The sequence below is a fragment of the Polyodon spathula genome, chromosome 7 (genome assembly GCF_017654505.1).
Source record: "Polyodon spathula isolate WHYD16114869_AA chromosome 7, ASM1765450v1, whole genome shotgun sequence".
NCBI lineage: Eukaryota > Metazoa > Chordata > Actinopteri > Acipenseriformes > Polyodontidae > Polyodon > Polyodon spathula.
In genome coordinates, this window is record NC_054540.1 from 23,698,054 (window position 1) to 23,716,783 (window position 18,730).

The 18,730-nt window shown below is 34.8% G+C and overlaps 1 protein-coding gene across 7 annotated transcripts in view; it reads right to left on the minus strand.

Moving 5' to 3' along the window:
* Positions 1-18,730, minus strand: part of LOC121318382 (transcription factor SOX-5-like) — a 210,847-nt gene that overhangs the window by 82,885 nt on the left and 109,232 nt on the right. For all 7 annotated transcript variants that reach the window (XM_041254971.1, XM_041254972.1, XM_041254973.1 and 4 more), the window contains 2 exons: positions 6,562-6,793; positions 341-557 (listed from right to left, as the gene is read on the minus strand). In XM_041254971.1, the coding sequence (XP_041110905.1) occupies positions 341-557; positions 6,562-6,792 (448 nt within the window). In that variant the 5' untranslated portion in view covers position 6,793. The remainder of the gene's footprint in view (positions 1-340; positions 558-6,561; positions 6,794-18,730) is intronic.

Below are 18,730 nucleotides of genomic sequence, written 5' to 3' on the forward strand. Positions count from 1 at the left end.
TGGGCAAAAATATCTCATGAAAGATACCAGGAATTAGTTGCAAAATACAAAAAAAGACTGCAAGCTGTAAAGGAAGCAAAGGATGGATGCACAAAATACTAATGTAAGGATGCCCAAATACTTTTGTCAAAGTACGAAATTAGTTTTTGTATGTTCTTTTTCAATGTATGTATGTTATGTAATAATTTGTTGTTTTATTATAAAGCTGAATCTCTAATTTAATTTATATCTTTCAATAGAACAATTAGAAGTTATAGAAATCACTTTATTTGTTGTTTTTCTATTTTTTTTAACTGCCCAAATACTTTTGTCTGCGTCTGTATATTGTTCCTGAACTTACCCTCAGGCTCGTTTTTGATAAGCTCCTCCATTTTCCTCTGTTTCAGTGTGTCCACCACATCGGCCAAGCTGCCCTTGCGTCTCTCTGGGGTCCCCAGAGCCACGCTTGAGCCTGAGTCGCTGCCCTGACGAGCGCTGTCTTCTGTCTTAGTCGGTGAGGTAGATGAGTTTTGCTGTGCATATGGACTCAGAGACTGACCCTTTATGCTATCTTGCTCCTAAAAACAGAAAAAAACAAAGCAAAGAATTGTCAGTCCTACATTTAGATATTAGAGTGCTAACATTAAAAAGATATACAATTGATAACATAAATAGTTAATTATATTTTAGTAGTAGTGACACAATTATTTTAAATTACTGTATGTTACATTCTTAACATAGACCGAGGATGATTACTGCAGAAGATAGTTGGTGCTTTACGGAACACTCTATGATCATTTTAATGAACTGAGATTTATGTTAAATGGCTATTAATAGTGCTGTTCAGAAATGCTGGAAATCCATACCTCAGTAAAGCTGGCATAGTCATAACAAATAGTATAACAATATAAATACACCTGCTTTCATAAAATAACCCAAGCTTCTATTGCGAACAATTTAACTTGGTAGACCAATGCCTATACAACACCAGGCTAATTTCCACTTCTTCAAGAAAAGAACCTGTAGATGTGTGTAACAATAACCAAGTGGCCTTCCAGTCTGAAATGGGAAATTGTAACTTTGCTTCTGAAGGCTTATTGGTTGTTATTTCTGTAATTAAAAGTGTAATATTGTCTGACTTGGCTGAAAAAAGTGTGAACCTTTCACTGCAACAGACAATAAAAACTGAGGTATCTGTATGAATGTATTTAATCAAATATACAGTTTAAATATATAAATCATGAGAGACACTATATTTTATTACTTGGTATAAGAAGCAAGGGGTTCATCCTCCTTTCCTTGGCAACTGGATCTCTCCCAAAGCAGAGATATATTTTGTAAGGTTTAATTACAGAACATGCCAGATATTTACAGATGAGGCCAATGGTCTTCCTTTGTTAATCTTAGTTAAGCTTTACATAATCTATTCCTATTATTTAATACAGGACATAAGTGATTGACAGGAAAAGTCACATCACTAGACAAAGGATTTATCCAGCCTGAGCAGGCTGCCATTTCAGTTAGGAGCAGAGCGGATTTGTACAGTACAGGGGCTTAAGACTCAGCACCTTTAGAAAACAATACCTGGAGAAAAATGTATTGAATTGTACAGTCACTTTGTGACAGGGTCACAGCTCAGCAACATACAGTAGACCATAGATTGTTCAGTAATGTACAATTTCCAATGCAACCTACTGTACATTGACAACACATACATTTAAGCATGTTATTTTTTTCTTCGGATTCCTAATTTTAAAATGGATCTTTATGGATATATATATATATATATATCTATATATATATATATATATATATATATATATATCTATATATCTATATCTATATCTATATCTATATCTATATACACACACACACGTAGAGTTATAGAGGCCAGTTTCTATGTAGAAGTATCAATGAATGTAGAAACCATCATAACAATGGTGAAAAGCATTAGGAACATTTATCACAAATGGTGATATCAATCACATTGCAAACCAGATACTAGAAGTTGTAGAATTCCAGATTGTAATGAAACAGAGGGCAGCTGCCCTGTGGAGACACTTCTTCATATGAAATGCTGTGATATTTTTTTAAAGAAACATACTATGTAAAAGCTCAAGTTGTTTTTCTCTCAACATTTTCAGCAACCAAGCTGCCACTTGGCTGTGTCACTATTTTTTTTTTTCTCCAAAAACAATAATTTGTAGCTCTATCATTCAAGGATTCTGAGCCTTGCCCTTTGACCCATGTCTCCAGGATACCATCTTCATGGTTTAATCTGTGTTACAATCTCTTCGTTAAAAGAGAGATTAAAAATAAATTAAATTAGCTGTTAAGATTGAAATTTGGCATTGAGAATTACATTTTTTGGCCTTGTGTGACACACAAACTGCCAAAGTACAATAATATGGAAAACAAATGTCCTAGGGTATTTCATATCAAAACTTGGTTGAAAGGACCAGCACTTGCAACTGCACTGATCATAACAACAATAGTGTGCTTTTTTTTGTAAAGCTCTGACATTAACTGCGTGTATTTAAAAAATCATGTCACACCTGTCATATCGCATTTCTTTAATCCATAGCCTACTTAAAAAGAAACACTTTATTTCTGAAAACTGCCTTAAAAACAATCAAAAAAAGAAAACCTATATATATATATATATATATATATATATATATATATATATATATATATATATATATAATATATTCCCAGGCACTGTCACAACTGGAGTATATAACAAAGGTCTTACTCAACCCTGTTTAAATAACATGCTTTAAAGACGGTTAAATTGATTAATGAACTGTTTGCACGGATTAAAATGCTAAGATTATAACTCCCTAAGCCACCTAGCTTTCATGTTGACTCCTTTGCCAGGGTTCAGCGTTGCACAAGTACATTTGGGGCATCATCTCAGCAGAAAAATGGGGAATACAGCACAAAGAATACAAACACCCAATGAAATATAACCTCATGCCACAGGGAATTCACAAAACACTTTACATTATCAGCATCAAATGTCAGTGATTCCTGTATTCGAAGGCAGCATTAGAGGCTTCAAATAACTTATATCTCCTGCAATACTGTAGTTGACAATACCCTGGAGCAGGTGCAAAGCTATATTTGACATTTACACCCCGTTAATGTTTGCAGCAATAACTATATAACAGCCATTTCCGCAGAGGAATATTCATATTCATGTATACTGCATACATGAATTTTGATGAGCACTACTAAGGGTGTAGGTGGTTCTGCTTTTAGTTTGCAAATGTCAATTCTATTCTAAATCACTGCTAACAAAGTAAATTAACTATATTCTCTGTAAAGTGTTTTACTTTATCCTTTTAAATCTTAAGCATGGAAATAGAATTAAACCATTTAAAAGCATATATCTGACTAGTGCACATTCAGATATACCAAATACTTAATGAGGGCCCTGGTAAACAATTAGGTGCATACAGTTGCCCATGTTTCATTAAATATGAAACTGGAGTGAATTAAGATAGTTTCATCTTTTGATCCAATTAATATTTAATTCTGAAAAAAATAAAAGATGTCACTATTGACTCTTAAAACAACATCTGTACTGACATTTTAAGGCATTTCTGACAGGCACTGGCAGATACTGTATGTAAATCCTGTAAGTAAATAATAGGTAAAGAATAGGGTTTTTTCAGCTTGTGAGTCTAAGCCTATGATGGCATGAAGCTTGGGGATGTAGATCAGACGGTACACCTGAGAACAGCTAGGTAGAATATACAGGAGTAAAGAATTTTGTTCTCTTTGCAAGGGAATGTACACTAAAATTGTAAATAATAATAATGATAATAATACAACAAAAACAAAAAAAAGTTGTAAATAAAAAACTTCAGTTTAATAATAATGGTTTTAGTTTTTCAGAATAGTCCAAAGCACCTTTGACCATTGTTCCATAGTCTAATTTTTGTGTTCTTGTGCATATTTTAGTCTTTTAGTCTTGTTCCCCTTTCTTAACAGAGGTATTACTGCAACACATCCTTTAAGTCCTGACTTCAAGAGTGACTTTCGTACTGTTGATTTGATGGACAACGACATCTGTGCATTCTGCCAGTTTTGTTATCAATTCAACGCTTGTCTTCTTTCTATTCCTTAAGGATATTATCTTCAGGTATTGCTCATGCTTGTTAGAAAGCATTTTGGGGCTTCCAGTCCTGGATTTGTCAATTACAGATGATGTTTCTCTGTACTTGTTGATTATGCTTTGGATGCCACACCTTGAAAATCGAGTCATGCAAGCTATTTCACTCAATGTTTTTCCTTCTTTATGCAAGTCAAGGTTGTTATAATAGTAGAAAACACTAGTGGAGACTGAGTAAATTGTTAATGCTCATAATGCATTAGAGCAGAAAAATACAACATGTCTAAGACTTTTGCACAGCAGTGTAAATATATATAAAATTGTGATGATAATAATAGAGGTGAACAATATTTAAGTGTTAAGAAACCTTTATGGAGTATATAACTATCTACTATAAACCAGTTTTGTTGATTTCCTACATAGAGATTAATAAATAATTTTTTCAAATAATAGCGAGTACGACAAGGCTTCTTAGCAGGTGCTAATCTATTAAGGTTGTGTTTCATCCTTCAAGCAAATGAAACGGTACAAATTAGACATGGAATGGGCGGAAAAGGCACATAGAAAAAACTTCTCTCGATGCGTTACTTTACTTGCTGGTATTCATTACTCATTAATCAGACAACAAAGGATTAATTAACACCTAGCCATTATCACCTGCATGTAAAAGTCTCCCCCTGTACTAAATGCAGCAGGCTTTATTCTAAAACTCTAGGGGCCATGAAAGGAGAAAAGAAGAAAAAAACTAGAAGAGAAATATTTAAATACCATCCCTTTTCTCTCTTAGCAGCAATTTCCACAGATGAAGAGGTCACCACTGTTTAACTGTGCGGCGCCGTGTTAATTTAGTATGACAAGATAAAGCAGTAATCTCTGCTTGCGAGAGGCTGTAAGCCACCCGCTATCCAGGGACACGCTCAAGTCGATTTACACTGTATATCACTTTATACAATTGCCGTGACAAAGCCCCTCTGAGTTTTCACATGTAAATCTCTCTCTCACTCAACTTTGCTGCCAGTCAGAGGGGATCGGATTGGCGCTAAAGCCTTTGCAAACGTAACATTTTACACATGCCAACCAGCTATGCAATCCACCTCAAGAGAAGCTTAGAATTTAATAATCCACTGATTTTACTTCCATATCAGCTTGCCTTTTATTTTTCAAACAGTCTGTCCATTTTAGTTGTCATCCAAATGATTAAAGAGACATTTTGTGTTTGGAGATTTGTGTTTTTATATTTTGTTCTATTTTTTTTTTTTTAAACAAATTTTCTTATTACATTTTTCTCATTAGATTTTTCTTAAATAAATAAATGCCAAATAAGACCTGATCTGAACGCTGCTACATGCATGAAACTTGATTTTTAATTCATTTGTCAATACATGGTTTTGATCTTATCTTACTGACACTGTACTCGTTTTCAAAAACAAAACAGAACTACGACATTTTGAACTTGGGAAAAGTCTGAAATCAAATGATTATGTTTTACACTAAAACAATAACTGTATTTTAAGCAAGGAAATCTATTGAACATTAGATTTCATCCATTACTTTTACTCTGACAAAAACTTTATGATAAATAGAACTCCTGAGAACCCACTAGCAAGAAAACTTTCAGAAATAGCTGCACCTAGTTACCAACAGGTCAGGGACAGCATATTTTATGTAGGGCAGTAATTGACTTACCCAACAAGCTGATATCTCATTATAGTTTAGAAGACATAAATTTGCAAAGTAGTAATAAAAGGTAACCAGTTCAGGATGTTGTATTTTAAAAATTGTTTTTCATTGACCTAAATGTTCTCATTAATGTAGTTTGACACTTCAGTTAGATAGCAACTGTAACATAATAACTTAGTCTTTCTGTAGTAAAAGGAGAACATTATATGACACATTAACCTATAAATTAAAAGGGGTCCCATTATTAGAGTACACATGTGCTTTCATCTATAGAGTAGTGTATATTGGATCATCTGATATACAAAAAAATCCTCAAATCACAAGTTGTAGACTAGAAACATAATACTGTAATAAGTTTCTTGGAGAACACATCAACTAGAGTGTTAGCGCTACTTAGCTTAATTGGGGAACAAATTATATTAATAAGGGTGATGTTTTTTATTGAATACTGAATGCATACTTTTTAACATTTTCTTCAGTAGCTATTTTTATGGGGTCAGGAGGAAAAAGTTCTAGGTTTAAGAAAAGCATTTCCCAAATGATCTGAAACACATTGAGAAAGGTTATGAATCACCATATAAATCTTGAAAGAACTCAAACTAGGTTATGAAGAAATTACATGTAGCCCTGTACAGACACTGCACATTACCTGTGGTAACTTGCTTTAATTTGTAATTTTCTGCTTTTTGCCTCAGGACCTTATCAAAAAAGAGGCATCTGTGTGTAATTATCCCATCTATAGCACATTCAGAAACAAAACATACTGTATGAAAAACTCCTACCATTGAGTTGTGGAGAGAAGTGGGACTGTCAAGGCCAAAATTTTCCCTGGTCAAAGAGTTTACAGACTGAAACTCCTCCGACTGAAGCTTGATGGAATAACTGGAGTTAAGGGGTAGGTGAATGACAGGGAGCCCATCATTTTCCTTATCTTCCAATTTCTGTCTGCTTGTCGCCATGACTACCTCTCCATCTGTTCCCCCATATGGAGAGGCTGGTCGCTTGGAAGACATCCTGGAAACAACAAAAAAAAAAGAAGATAGAGACAGAGTGAGTATGAAACATCCACAGAAGTCTTTCATTGTGTCCATTGCATTTGTGTGCCATTGTTGTAGACAGGGCTTTGTGTACTAGATGACACAGTCTAGGAACCCATCCAAATACCACTGGTGAACCAGCATGGCAGACAGACAAGCAAAGCAGGCATCATCAAAAGGCAAAATGGTTTAAATTCTGATATAGCAGTTTCTGCATTTAGTTGGGTCATACAAAATTTAATTTGCATAACATTTGAAATATTTGTTTATTTGATGCAAATGTATATCTATATATTTTTTTCCAGTATGGCATAACATTTTCTAATAAAACTGATACCAACCATTATGAGCATGGAATTTATGTTGGCCTCAACTCATTTTGTTCAGCTTTTTGTCAATTATGGATTTCCCTGGAGCAAGGTGTTGTTCTTTGGTCTAATCAATACAGCTATTGCCTCATATAATACAAAATATATGCATTTCATAAATTGTTTTGGTTTACAAACATTTAAAAAAATTAAATACACAGAACTACAAATTTCTACTAAAGCAATTGTCCTGACATTTTGAACAATGAAACCCAAACTAGGTTTTTAAATGAAAAAAAAAAAAAAAAAAAAAACTAGAAAAAAAAGGTAGTATTTGTTTTAATTGTCTTATTACAAGGTTAGGAATACAGGGAAGGGCATTTGAAAAATGAAATACAGTGAGAATAAAGGTATATCGTAACACTTTTCAAATGAAATGCCCAAGATACTCAAATAAAAGGTATGAAAAAAGAAAAAAATATTGATATCTTGTTCCATCATAATAGAAAGGCCTTTGTCTGATTTGCACACAGTTAGATTTTACCTCAAATTGTTTTCTTCCCAATAAAATGTTGAACTAAGTTGTAGTAAAAGGTTTTAATATTTTCTTTCCTGGCAATTATAGGTATAAGAACTTCTCAGCCTTGAATCTATTGTCACCACCACTCTTTGAAAACATGTATGTTTCTTATAAAAGCATATGCAAAACAATGAAACCACCTTGGAGTATTATGCAAATCCCCCACACAGCTAAAGCTTTGACAGAGAAAAGTCTAAGAGAGTGAAAAAAAAAAGAGAAAAGGGGGCTGCTTTCTTAATACTGATGAAAAAGTAAGCACCCTAGCCCATGGGCAAGAATCCTTTAAATAAACATTTTCCGTAAAGTAGACCAAATACTGCACAGGCTTTCTTATGAATGAATTAAACATATGGCTTCTAGAAAAATGTTTTTTAAATGGTACCTTTTATGCATAGCTGTCAATGTTTTAAGCAAAATCCCGCCTGTGTGAACTTTTTACTGAAACCTACAAAAGAAAATGTTTACTGACAGTGCCTCAGTGCGTTTATTGATTTTGTAATCAAGTATTGTAAGTATATTGCAACCAATATTTTATAAAAGTCAAACAAATTAAACTGCAAGAGAAACAAAAGCTGTTTCACATCCTGACTATGGCCTTGTTGATACCTTAGATTCTGACTTCTCTGTTTACAATCATCCTTGTGTGGCAACTGAAAAGCATTAAATTAAATCCTTTTCCCAAACAGAATTAAGATCCCAAAAATAAGAACACCCCTTTTCCATGGAAGTTTTTAACACTCAGTGAGGTCTGTCTACTTACTGGTCTGTTGCTCCACACAGCAATAAAAAAGAAGAAAAAAACCTCATAGAGAATCCAGCTGAATAAACTAAGGTCCTCAAAGAGTGCCAGGGAGCACGCTCAGCAGCAAACTCTGAGGCTGAGAGATCTCCAACCATGTTTGTTTATTTTACCTCCATACACACTCACTGCAACCTTTTGTTTCTCTCTCTGGCAGGACACACCCATGGGTAGGTCCTCCAGTTAATTCAAAATTACTGCTGTATCCCCTTATGAGGCCTTAAACAAACATACTGCGGTTTAGTACTTCATCCATTTGGATTTCAGGATCAAAAACATAACTTCTATGGTTACTCAAATGGCCATTGTTTACATGGGGTCCAGAATATAAGGCAACAACCTCACATTGTTTATACCAACATATGACATGCCTAAGCCTTTCAGGTTCTACCACGTACACTCTTGATGTGAGTTTGACAATCACAGATCAATCTTGGCTATCAAATCTAAAATACAACACAGTATTGCCCTGGTAGGCCGCCCTTTTGCATGGTGGGTTTACAATTGTGAATCTCCTGTTACCAGCAGTGAGATGAGACGAGATGCCGGATCCTGATTGAAACTTGAAGGTGTTGCACCTTCTTTAAGGATGGGGTTAGTGGCTGCCCGCTAGGGAAGTAGAAAAAGTAAAATGAAAAAAAAAAATTTAGATGAAATTGATGGGTCACCACCAAATTCCCCTCTTTTAGGGGCCAATGCATACCGAACAAGTACAGAGAGGAAGAAAAAAAAAGAAATCTTGTTTAAATAAACTACTGCACAACGCAAGCGATGCAAACTATGTATCTTCCTTCTGTAGAAGCCCTTTTTTATTCCTTCACCATCCTGAGTGTATTGCACTTAAGCAAAAAAACAAACAAACAAAAAACATCCACCAATAACATTTACAAAAAAAAATCTCCAAAGCGGTTAACGTTCTTGTTAACTATTCAAATGACAACAAAGTTTTAATCAGCCTATCAGTGCGTCTGTACTGCTTTTCTGTCACCTGTACTGTGAAGTAGGGGGTGGAACAAAGTTAGTGCTGCATTGTTTCGATTTAGGTTGCTAAAATCTAGTTTAAAATAGTAGAAATGGATGACAAAGCATGAAAAACAAAGTATATTTCAGTGATCACGATACAGTACCAGTCAAAAGTTTGAGTACATTTGCTGGAAACTAGTTGTTTTTTCATAATTCGCAATGTTTTACGTCGTTTACGTTTCTATAAATACTTGAAAATTAAAACACGTGTTACAATATACAAAACATAAGGAGTATCAAAGCAATGTTCAAGAAAATTGAAAATTCCTCAAAATAGCCACCTTTTGCCTTAATAACAGCTTCACAAACACGAGGCATTTGGTTAACAAGTTTCAGCAGGAAATCACCCGACATGTCTTCCCAGCTCTTCTGCAGCAATTCCCAGAGGTGTCGGGCACTTGTGGGTAGCTTTGCTTTGACTCTTCTGTCCAGTTTGTCCCATACAAGTTCCATGGGATTGAAGTCTGGAGACTGGGCAGGCCAGGTCATTAGATTGAGTTGTCCTTCACTTTCCTTCTTCGCCAGATAGTTCTTGTACAACTTTGAGGTGTGTTTCGGGTCATTATCTTGCTGAAGAATGAAGGACTGCCCAACCAGTCGTAATCCTGATGGAATGGCATGCCTCTGAAATATGCTATGATAGCCATGCTGGTTGAGCTTGCCATGGACCAACTCTGTCGCCTGCAAAGCAACCCCAGACCATTTAGCTGAGCTTGTATTTCAGGGGCAGTTAATCGCCGGTTTCGCAGATTTGTGACTCGAATGAACTTCTGAGGTCACCCTTGGCCTGCCTGACCTTGTTCGGTCCTCATGAGTGCCAGTTTCTTCAAATCATTTGATGGTCTTGGCCACAGCAGTTACAGACATTTGCAAATTTCTTGCAATTTGTCTTAAAGATTGACCTTCATTTCTTAAAGTAATTAGTCTTTTTTCTTTGCTTAACTGAGTGTATTTTGCCATTTTCTGTTCCCTTACATTCAGGAATGACAAACATGTGCCTAATCTACCTATATTTATAGTAATCATGGACCCAGACCTGTTAACAATAATTGGTGACAAAAGGTTAATTAGGTAACATGCTAGTTAACTCAGAGTACATCTAACAAAGACACTTTTATACTTAGGCCAGTATTCTAACATCGTGTTATACACATTTCAGACTTTTAACTGACTTGGGCTTCAGACTGAAATCCCCTTGCTTTGGGTGACCATTTAATTGAAACTGACAAGATTTACATTTTCATTTAAAAATTTAATTTTTGAATGCAATTCACTTATGATTATAAGCTTATATAAGTACACGTATCATATAATGAAATATTAAGTGTTTATAGACAAGTTTATACAGTTAAAAGCATAGATAATCATGAAAAACCTGGTTTCAAGCAGTTGTACTCAAACTTTTGACTGGTACTGTATTTCCCAAAGAAACTGTGCATGCAGACTGAGGTAATTGTTTTGCATATCTTAATGTGTCTCTGGAGAAAATACAATAGATCGCTATTTAGCTTCAGAATCACACATTAAACAAAAGGCTACTACAGAGGCTGCTGAACAAAACATAAAATAAACAGCTTTCAGAAACCGAACTGGAAAGTCAGCTCAGACAAAAAGTTTTCCAATCTGCAAGTTAAATCAGTACTACAACGATCTAGCAACACAGCCACCTCACTTCAGCCTGCTGCTTACTTTTCCATAGTTGACATTTTAGACCCGAATAGCCACGTTTTCTTTGTTTTGACTCGGTACTAATAAAACAAATTATTGGATGGCACAAATAACATGACAACGAACGTGCTGCATATATTGCCTTTATTAAAGCATGCCAGATGCCCTTGGGTAAACGAGTTTTTGGGCTGTTTCTAATCGATTTCCACATCTGTATAACAAGTTAGCAAAGCTTTGCCTTAACTTCCAACCAATTCAGTGGATGCAGATCGTGCAGTCTCAATGTATGGGCAAGTCAACTGCAGGGGGATGCTGCATGCTTGCCTTTAAAAAATGACAGCACACTGTTTTAGTAAGGAAGCAAGCACCACTATTTTAGTCTTTATAGCGTTCTGAAATACTGTCTACGTAGGTGTATTTCGTGTTTAAACAGGTCCGCGAAATGTCCGCGAAATCCTAATTTTATTCCGCAACTCACCTGTGAAAAATACATAAATTTACTGCGATTGAAGTAGACCCCTACTGATAAGATGTGCCTACCTGGCTGCCTGTCGTGAGTGGTCCGCTGCCTATTCCAGTATAGGAGCTAGTTTAATATCTTTTTGAAGCGCTTAATACAGGAATACAGAAAAAAAAGGCAATTGCAGCATTTCACTGCTTAGTATGACCTGTTTGGAATGTACTTGTTGTTCAATTCACAGCTTCGATTGAGCAATAAAATCTCTATTTCCTCCAATCTCTCTGAAGCATAATTGTTATACAATATTGAATACCAGGGGTTATGAGGGGTTATATTAGCAATTTAATTTAAAGTTGGTGGACCTGTACTGGTGGACAGCCTACATAAAACTGTAGCGAAAAAAAAAAAAAAAGCTTTTTATTTTGTAAATAAATCAGCAGTAAGTATGGTCTCTAAGGTCATAATTAGCAGACATTAGAATAATGAAACTATGTACCAGTATGACCATAATGCAGATCAAAAGAAATCAGCATACAGAGCTAACTTCATTACTAAACAATATAAACAGTACAGTCTGATTTCATTTTACACCTGTTCCTTTTGTCTGCTCTTACTTCTTTTAAAAACAACAGTTAATGTTAATATTAATTATTCATGTGTATTCGTGTGCTCTTAATAAGTGGGATTTGTTTTCTAAAATTGCACAATTTTGATATGAAAGCATATCTATATTCTTAATCAGCAATCTGTCAAACACTGTATCTATCTAGTTCTACTTACACATAATTCTGTTGCCCTACAATTGTCATTACAAATAACAAGCGTAATACAACAATATTTGTATTTCTGAAACAATGGGCCCTATTCACAATGAGTTTATAAACATTCTATTAGGGTTTGTGTACTTTTGAATATTTCAAAGCATACCTTTACATAATTTCCATTTAAATACATGACAGTGAAAGAGCAGTTAGAAATTCAGAAGTATGTTTTGAATCACTGAACTAAAAACATTTGAATTCTTAATTCACGCATAACCAACACAACAGTGATGACTTAAAATATTTAACATTGTACTATAACTAAACTATGTTCAGTGTTTTTAACTAACAATGTGTTGTACACAGGATCATAGGTCTGTTCACTGTGCTCTCAAAGAGGTTGACCATTCAGTGGCAGGTCATTTGAGGATGGGCAGGAGAGCTGTATGACAAGCAAGGCACCACATCTACTGTGATACATGGTGGTGAATCTGCACAGTTTAAAGAGGCATCTTTCAAACTGGGGTTGGTAATTTGATGGATATTGACAGTACCATGACAGCAAATATCAGTCTGTCAAGAAAGTTTAATTGATCACTCAAGCTTAATACACACATACAGTGCTGATTAAAATTAGTCTAACGTCTGTGTTTTATTTATTTATTTATTTATTCCATTGCATAGTGATTAACTCAACTTTTTGTGTTTTGTAATAGTTTGAAAAACTAAATAAAAAAAATTAAATGATAGAATTAATAAAACATTTTTAAAAAATGTGAAAGAAAAAATGTTACCTTTTAAAATCTTGAGACTACTTCCCTGATATTAGGAAATGAATGCTACTTTTCAGACACTAACGGGGAAAAATCTATTATGTTTAGTGCAGACAAACACCTTTTTTTTTAGTAACGTTCATAAAATATGAAAGCAAAAAACTTCTATTTTAATTTATCGTGTTTGTCTGTCTGTCTTCACACGTCAGTAATTAGAACAAAGTAGGAACGGCATGATGCAAGTTAACAGTGGGTTTTGAAAGCAAAAAAGAAGGAAGTTTGTGACACATTTTTAGAAAATGACCAATATCAACCGTAAAGTGCTAGCTGGGTATTTAGCATACATATGAGGAAGTTTACATTTATTTCTCCCACAAAAACAAAAAAAACAGCAAAAAAAACCCTTATAACGTGTAATACAGGGTTATATATAGCATTTTACTTGTAAATTTGAATATACTTCTTACCAGCCCCAGCTGTGTTATTATTTGCATATGTTCCTTTAATAAATAATATGCATTGTTGTACCGGAACACTATTTTTGAAAACAAACAAACAAACAAAAAATGTAATTGTGTATTGTTTCATATACATAGCTTCCATAAAAAAGTGAAGCAAACACCTTTCTATTGGGAGTAAACTGGTTCTACAAGCTAGCTACTGGATCTACAAGCATCTCTACTTTCGCTCTTTCATACCATTTTTGATACAGCTGAGAATTTTTAAGAAGCTGGCTAGCTGGTGGAATGAGCTATTCTGTAGGAAACATAAGCACAGTGAATGAAGGTGTCTTTTGCTATACAAAATGCAGGTAATCTGCTCCCTATAATTTTTTTACAAACAGCCCTTTCATAATATAATCACCAGTTAGTGAAATCCCTAGTGTTACACAAATAAACAACTTTAGGTAGAACAGAAGGTGCCTAACATAGACACCTTCCAATATATTCTATTCAGACAGGGGTTCTTACATTATTTGTGATAAACAAAAGGAATTGGTTTGAAACATAAAAACATAGTGCCAGAACCATTATTATCCTGTTAGAGCTCTGAATCCTTTACAGTATATTTAACCCACAGATAACAAAGCTTTCAATGGAAAGTACTCATTCGCTCTTTTTTTTTAACCCATCAAACACTGAGCTTTGAATGAAAGGAATTCAGATGTGCTAAAGGTGTAACTAACACACTGCCTTTATAATCAGCACAGTCTCTTCAAAACTGCTAAAAGTGTCAGTAATTGCACAGCCTCTTTATATTTTTAAGTTCTGAAATTGTAACGTGCCATAGAACAAAGAGTTCCTAACCGGGAGATGTGTTTGGTAAATATTGCAACAAAGCAAACTGAAACAAAATTAAACACGCTGAAATTAAACAAGTTGTAAATCTCATCTGTGCTTTTCTCCCCCTCCTCCCCATGTGAAAAAAGCCAAACCACTACAAAACCTATATTACAGATGTAAGCAAACCAATGTATAGGATATTATAGTCAATTAAAAGAAGAATAACCCTGTTAACAGCCAAAATAAAAAAAAAATAAAAACATAACTCCATCTAGCCCTGGTTATCCTTAAGACAGACCAAAGCAATCTTTGTGTGTTGTTTAGTTTTCTCTTCCTTTTTCCCCCCATCTCAAAAGCCGAGGTTACAAACTAAGCTTCCTGTCCAGCATCCCCACAAAAGACAAGAACAAAGTGCCTAATGTCACGCTGCCATCAATTATCAATAGAACATGAAGGAGGTACACACACACACACACACACACACACACACACACACACACTCAGGAAGACGCGAAGTGCGATGTCTCTATTAGAGAGACAGTATCCTCACTGATGAGAAACCCAGACCCAGAAATCTGTGGAGCTCAGAACACACTGAAGAATACCAGCTAGTGAAAATAAATGTTTTCAGTTCACCAATCATGAACACCATTCATAGCAGTTAATACATGAAAGTGTAGTTGGTACTGCCAAAAGTTAAATAAGTTATTTTATGTTGTGTGCATACTTTCACAAGAATCCTCCTCGCACAGGATCAAGTAATCCCAAAACTATGGGTTGTTTGTGGCCTGTGGATGTTTTAAAAAGGTACCACTCATTAAACCAGATGTTATTTAATTTCTCAGCAAGAAAAGTGAAGAAGAGATGTTGTGATTAAATTGATATGGAGTTATGTTAAAAAGGCATTTCTAGCTGATGGCAGAATCCTTCCATTTCTACTAAAATAGCATCAGGCAAACATCCTACTGGGGATACTTTGCACTATAAAAGCTGCCAACTTCTCTGCATATTTTTCCATCGGGCACAGCTGCATTAAACTGCATGCATCTTGGCTATTATAAATGACACTTCATTTTATCACTAACTTAACAGCTTTGTATTTAAATAATACATGAGCAGCAACATTGTTGAACTAGTAAGGCTCCACAGCCCGTTATACACAAGATGAAATGCCTTGCATTACAACTTACAGAAGTGTGTTTACATATATTATACATTGTACCTGTTTGCTTGCTCATGAAAGCCGAGTGCTAGATAACTACAAGCTTTTCTCAGAGGAGGTCAGTTAGATAGAAATGAGGACACTTTATTCAAAGGGCATTGACATAAGCTGGACACTGAAACCACTGTACCAGATGCTGACTTTGAAGATGAGTGAAATAAACCATATTGTTTCAGACTCCAGAAGAGGATGGTGTAGTTAAATAAGTTTCATATCACACATTTTTATATGTTTTAGTTCTCCTGGTGAGGGGGTGGGTCTCCACCACCCCTCCCTGAGTGTAGCCTGTAATCAGGCTGCATTATAAGCCAAAAGGCCTGAAGCATTCAGGGTTTACAAAAAGAGCTTCACAATACTCAATAGGGACATCAGAAGACACAAGGGAAGAATAGGAATTCACTCTCCAACTTTAGCTATCAGGCATTCCAACCTCGCAACAACTCAAAACAAATGTGGTGGTGCCCTATTGGTCAGTTGCCTGGTCAGATGACAACACTAGGGAGGTCTAGATGGGGGGGGGGGGGGGGGGGCACGACAACTTAGCATTCTACTCTTGTATTATTTCTTTCTTTTCTTTTTTTTTTTTACATGGAGACACGGTTATCAACTCTCTCTCAAGAGCTAACAATATGGGTGAAACAATGAGGCTGTTTGTTGCAAATAGGCACAGCAAATGACGCATTGAGAAATTCACTGGGAAAAAGGGAGATAACAGAGTCCACTCTCCATCAGTGCTCAGGCAACTGAGACCAAAAACAGTTTAATAACACAAGGGCTTGACGGATAGTTTACCATTTTAATAGGGAGAGACAAATGGCTGAGTGTTAAAATCCCGCTGAGCTCCCTCTTGCAACACCCCTCAATGGAATCTGCCAATTTCTCACATTCAGAATCAATCACAATTTCATATTTAGGATCAATGATATTAAAAAAAGAGGAAATAACACTTTAAACAAGAATTAAAGAAAAGTAAATTAAAAAAGACTGTCATATCATTTTAAAACTGGATTTCACTAATACCTTAGTGTGTCCCTAAATATGTTTATCTTCACAGTTTAATGTTAAATAACATAAAATATATGTATATGTATCCTCTTCTTTTAGGACTAAAGGAGAGAGTTGCTTATTTCATTTTGCTCTCATATCACCAGAATCTTTCAACAGTATTTCCAATGCAAATGCATATGCCACCCAGGCAAACACACACACAATTTATTGCTTAACACAGCAGCTATGCAAATAACAGCAAACCACCAACTCTGTCACTTCTCAGCAGACAACTTCCTTTTGAACCAAACTTTACTCAGTACAGCTCTTTTTAAAACAGTAAGCAAATTTGTTCTCTGTAGCTGCTTTTTACAGATTTTTGCCAAAGAGCTTCTGAATTGACAAACATACAAATTCAAGTATACTGTAGCATTTACTGTGCATTGTGTAAAGCACTGGGTAACTTTCACACGGTAGTCCCATTTCTACTAGTAACCTTTTTAGAACACAGACAACAAACTGAATGGTGCTACAAGGCACATGCCATTACAAATCTTGACAATTTCATACTTTTAAGTAAGATGTGTGCTCATACCTAACCTTGCTTATGTACATCTAGCTTCACAAAGAAAAGTTACAGCTCTTTTCTCAGTTTTTACATCCATTAATGATGCTTAGGTGGTCAGAATAAAAGGCTTCATTCAATTCACGAAAGACAAAGTATTAAACAATCAACACTGTTAAATTATAGGTACATTTCCACATTACAACAAGATCAATAATAATAATAATAATAATAATAATAATAATAATAACCTCACCAGCATACAATTCATATTTCAAGAAAATAACAGTTACGTTTAAGGGTTATTGCAGAAAAATGATTACAAAAAATACAGAAACCCCTGAATCATATTTGTCAATCACTAAGTTAAGACCCGAAATTGGCAAATTCTCACGTAGGATCTTATTAACTTGCTTTTTCTCTGCTTGTAAAAATCTTTCTTATGAAGCAGTCAAACAAATACTCACAGATAACTAAATATGTTATCTAAATAGAAAAAGACTTACATTACTGTTACAGTTGCCAACATTACTTGTAGCTCTGCTAGAGTCAAGGTGTAATACGCTCCAGGACAGTATATTGTACTGACAAAGAATTGGCTTGCAAACTGATACACCAAATTATTAGAAAGCAGAGTTTTAACTGTCCACTTACTAGTTCAATGTAATCCCTTAATTTAGCTCCATACATTCTGCATTTGTGTGTAATCCTTTCATTTTTTAATGCCACATATCTGTTGTTATCTTTCTTTCTTTTTTTTTTTTGCTTTACTGGATAAATGCTTAATAAAAACACACTTAGTAACATATAATATGCCCTTAATGCAGGGATAAAACCCATACTTTATCTCTGAACAAAAGATTAGTATAATCTGTGGAAACATTAGTTCATATAAAAATAGAAAAAAAGTCAATTTAAAAAAGGCTGCTGAAGTCAACACTTAGAAAAGTGGTTTAAATGTATCTTTTTTTTACAGCATTAACAATTGAAACAAGCTTTACAGTATATACGTCTCCTTGTTGTGTTGTAGTATGAAACAAAAGCCAAGCTAAAATATATATAATTTATGTGATTCCACAGAAAAAAAGTAAACAGAATGCACCAAATATTCTTAACTTACCAACACAAATGGTAACAGTTTAACAGTTAAAAGAAATGTTCATCCATTTTTTTATAAAAATTGAAAACAGTTTCACTATTTTTAAAGTTTAAACTCCCTCCTGTTATAAAAAAAAAAAAAAAAAAAAAACGTACAAAGCAATGCTTATGTAAAAGACTTAAGAAGCCTGAGGTTACAGGTTTATTAAGTAAATGACAGACAATGTGTTCCCTGTCAAACCTGAAGGTACTTCTCCTTAAGCATTTGTATCCAAAGACTTATCATCAAAACACATCAGAAAGTTCAGAGCCAGGTAGCTGACAACTGTTCTTATATGGTACAAGTGCACCAAAGGCTTGATATTAATAAAGCCTATCTGTGTGTGT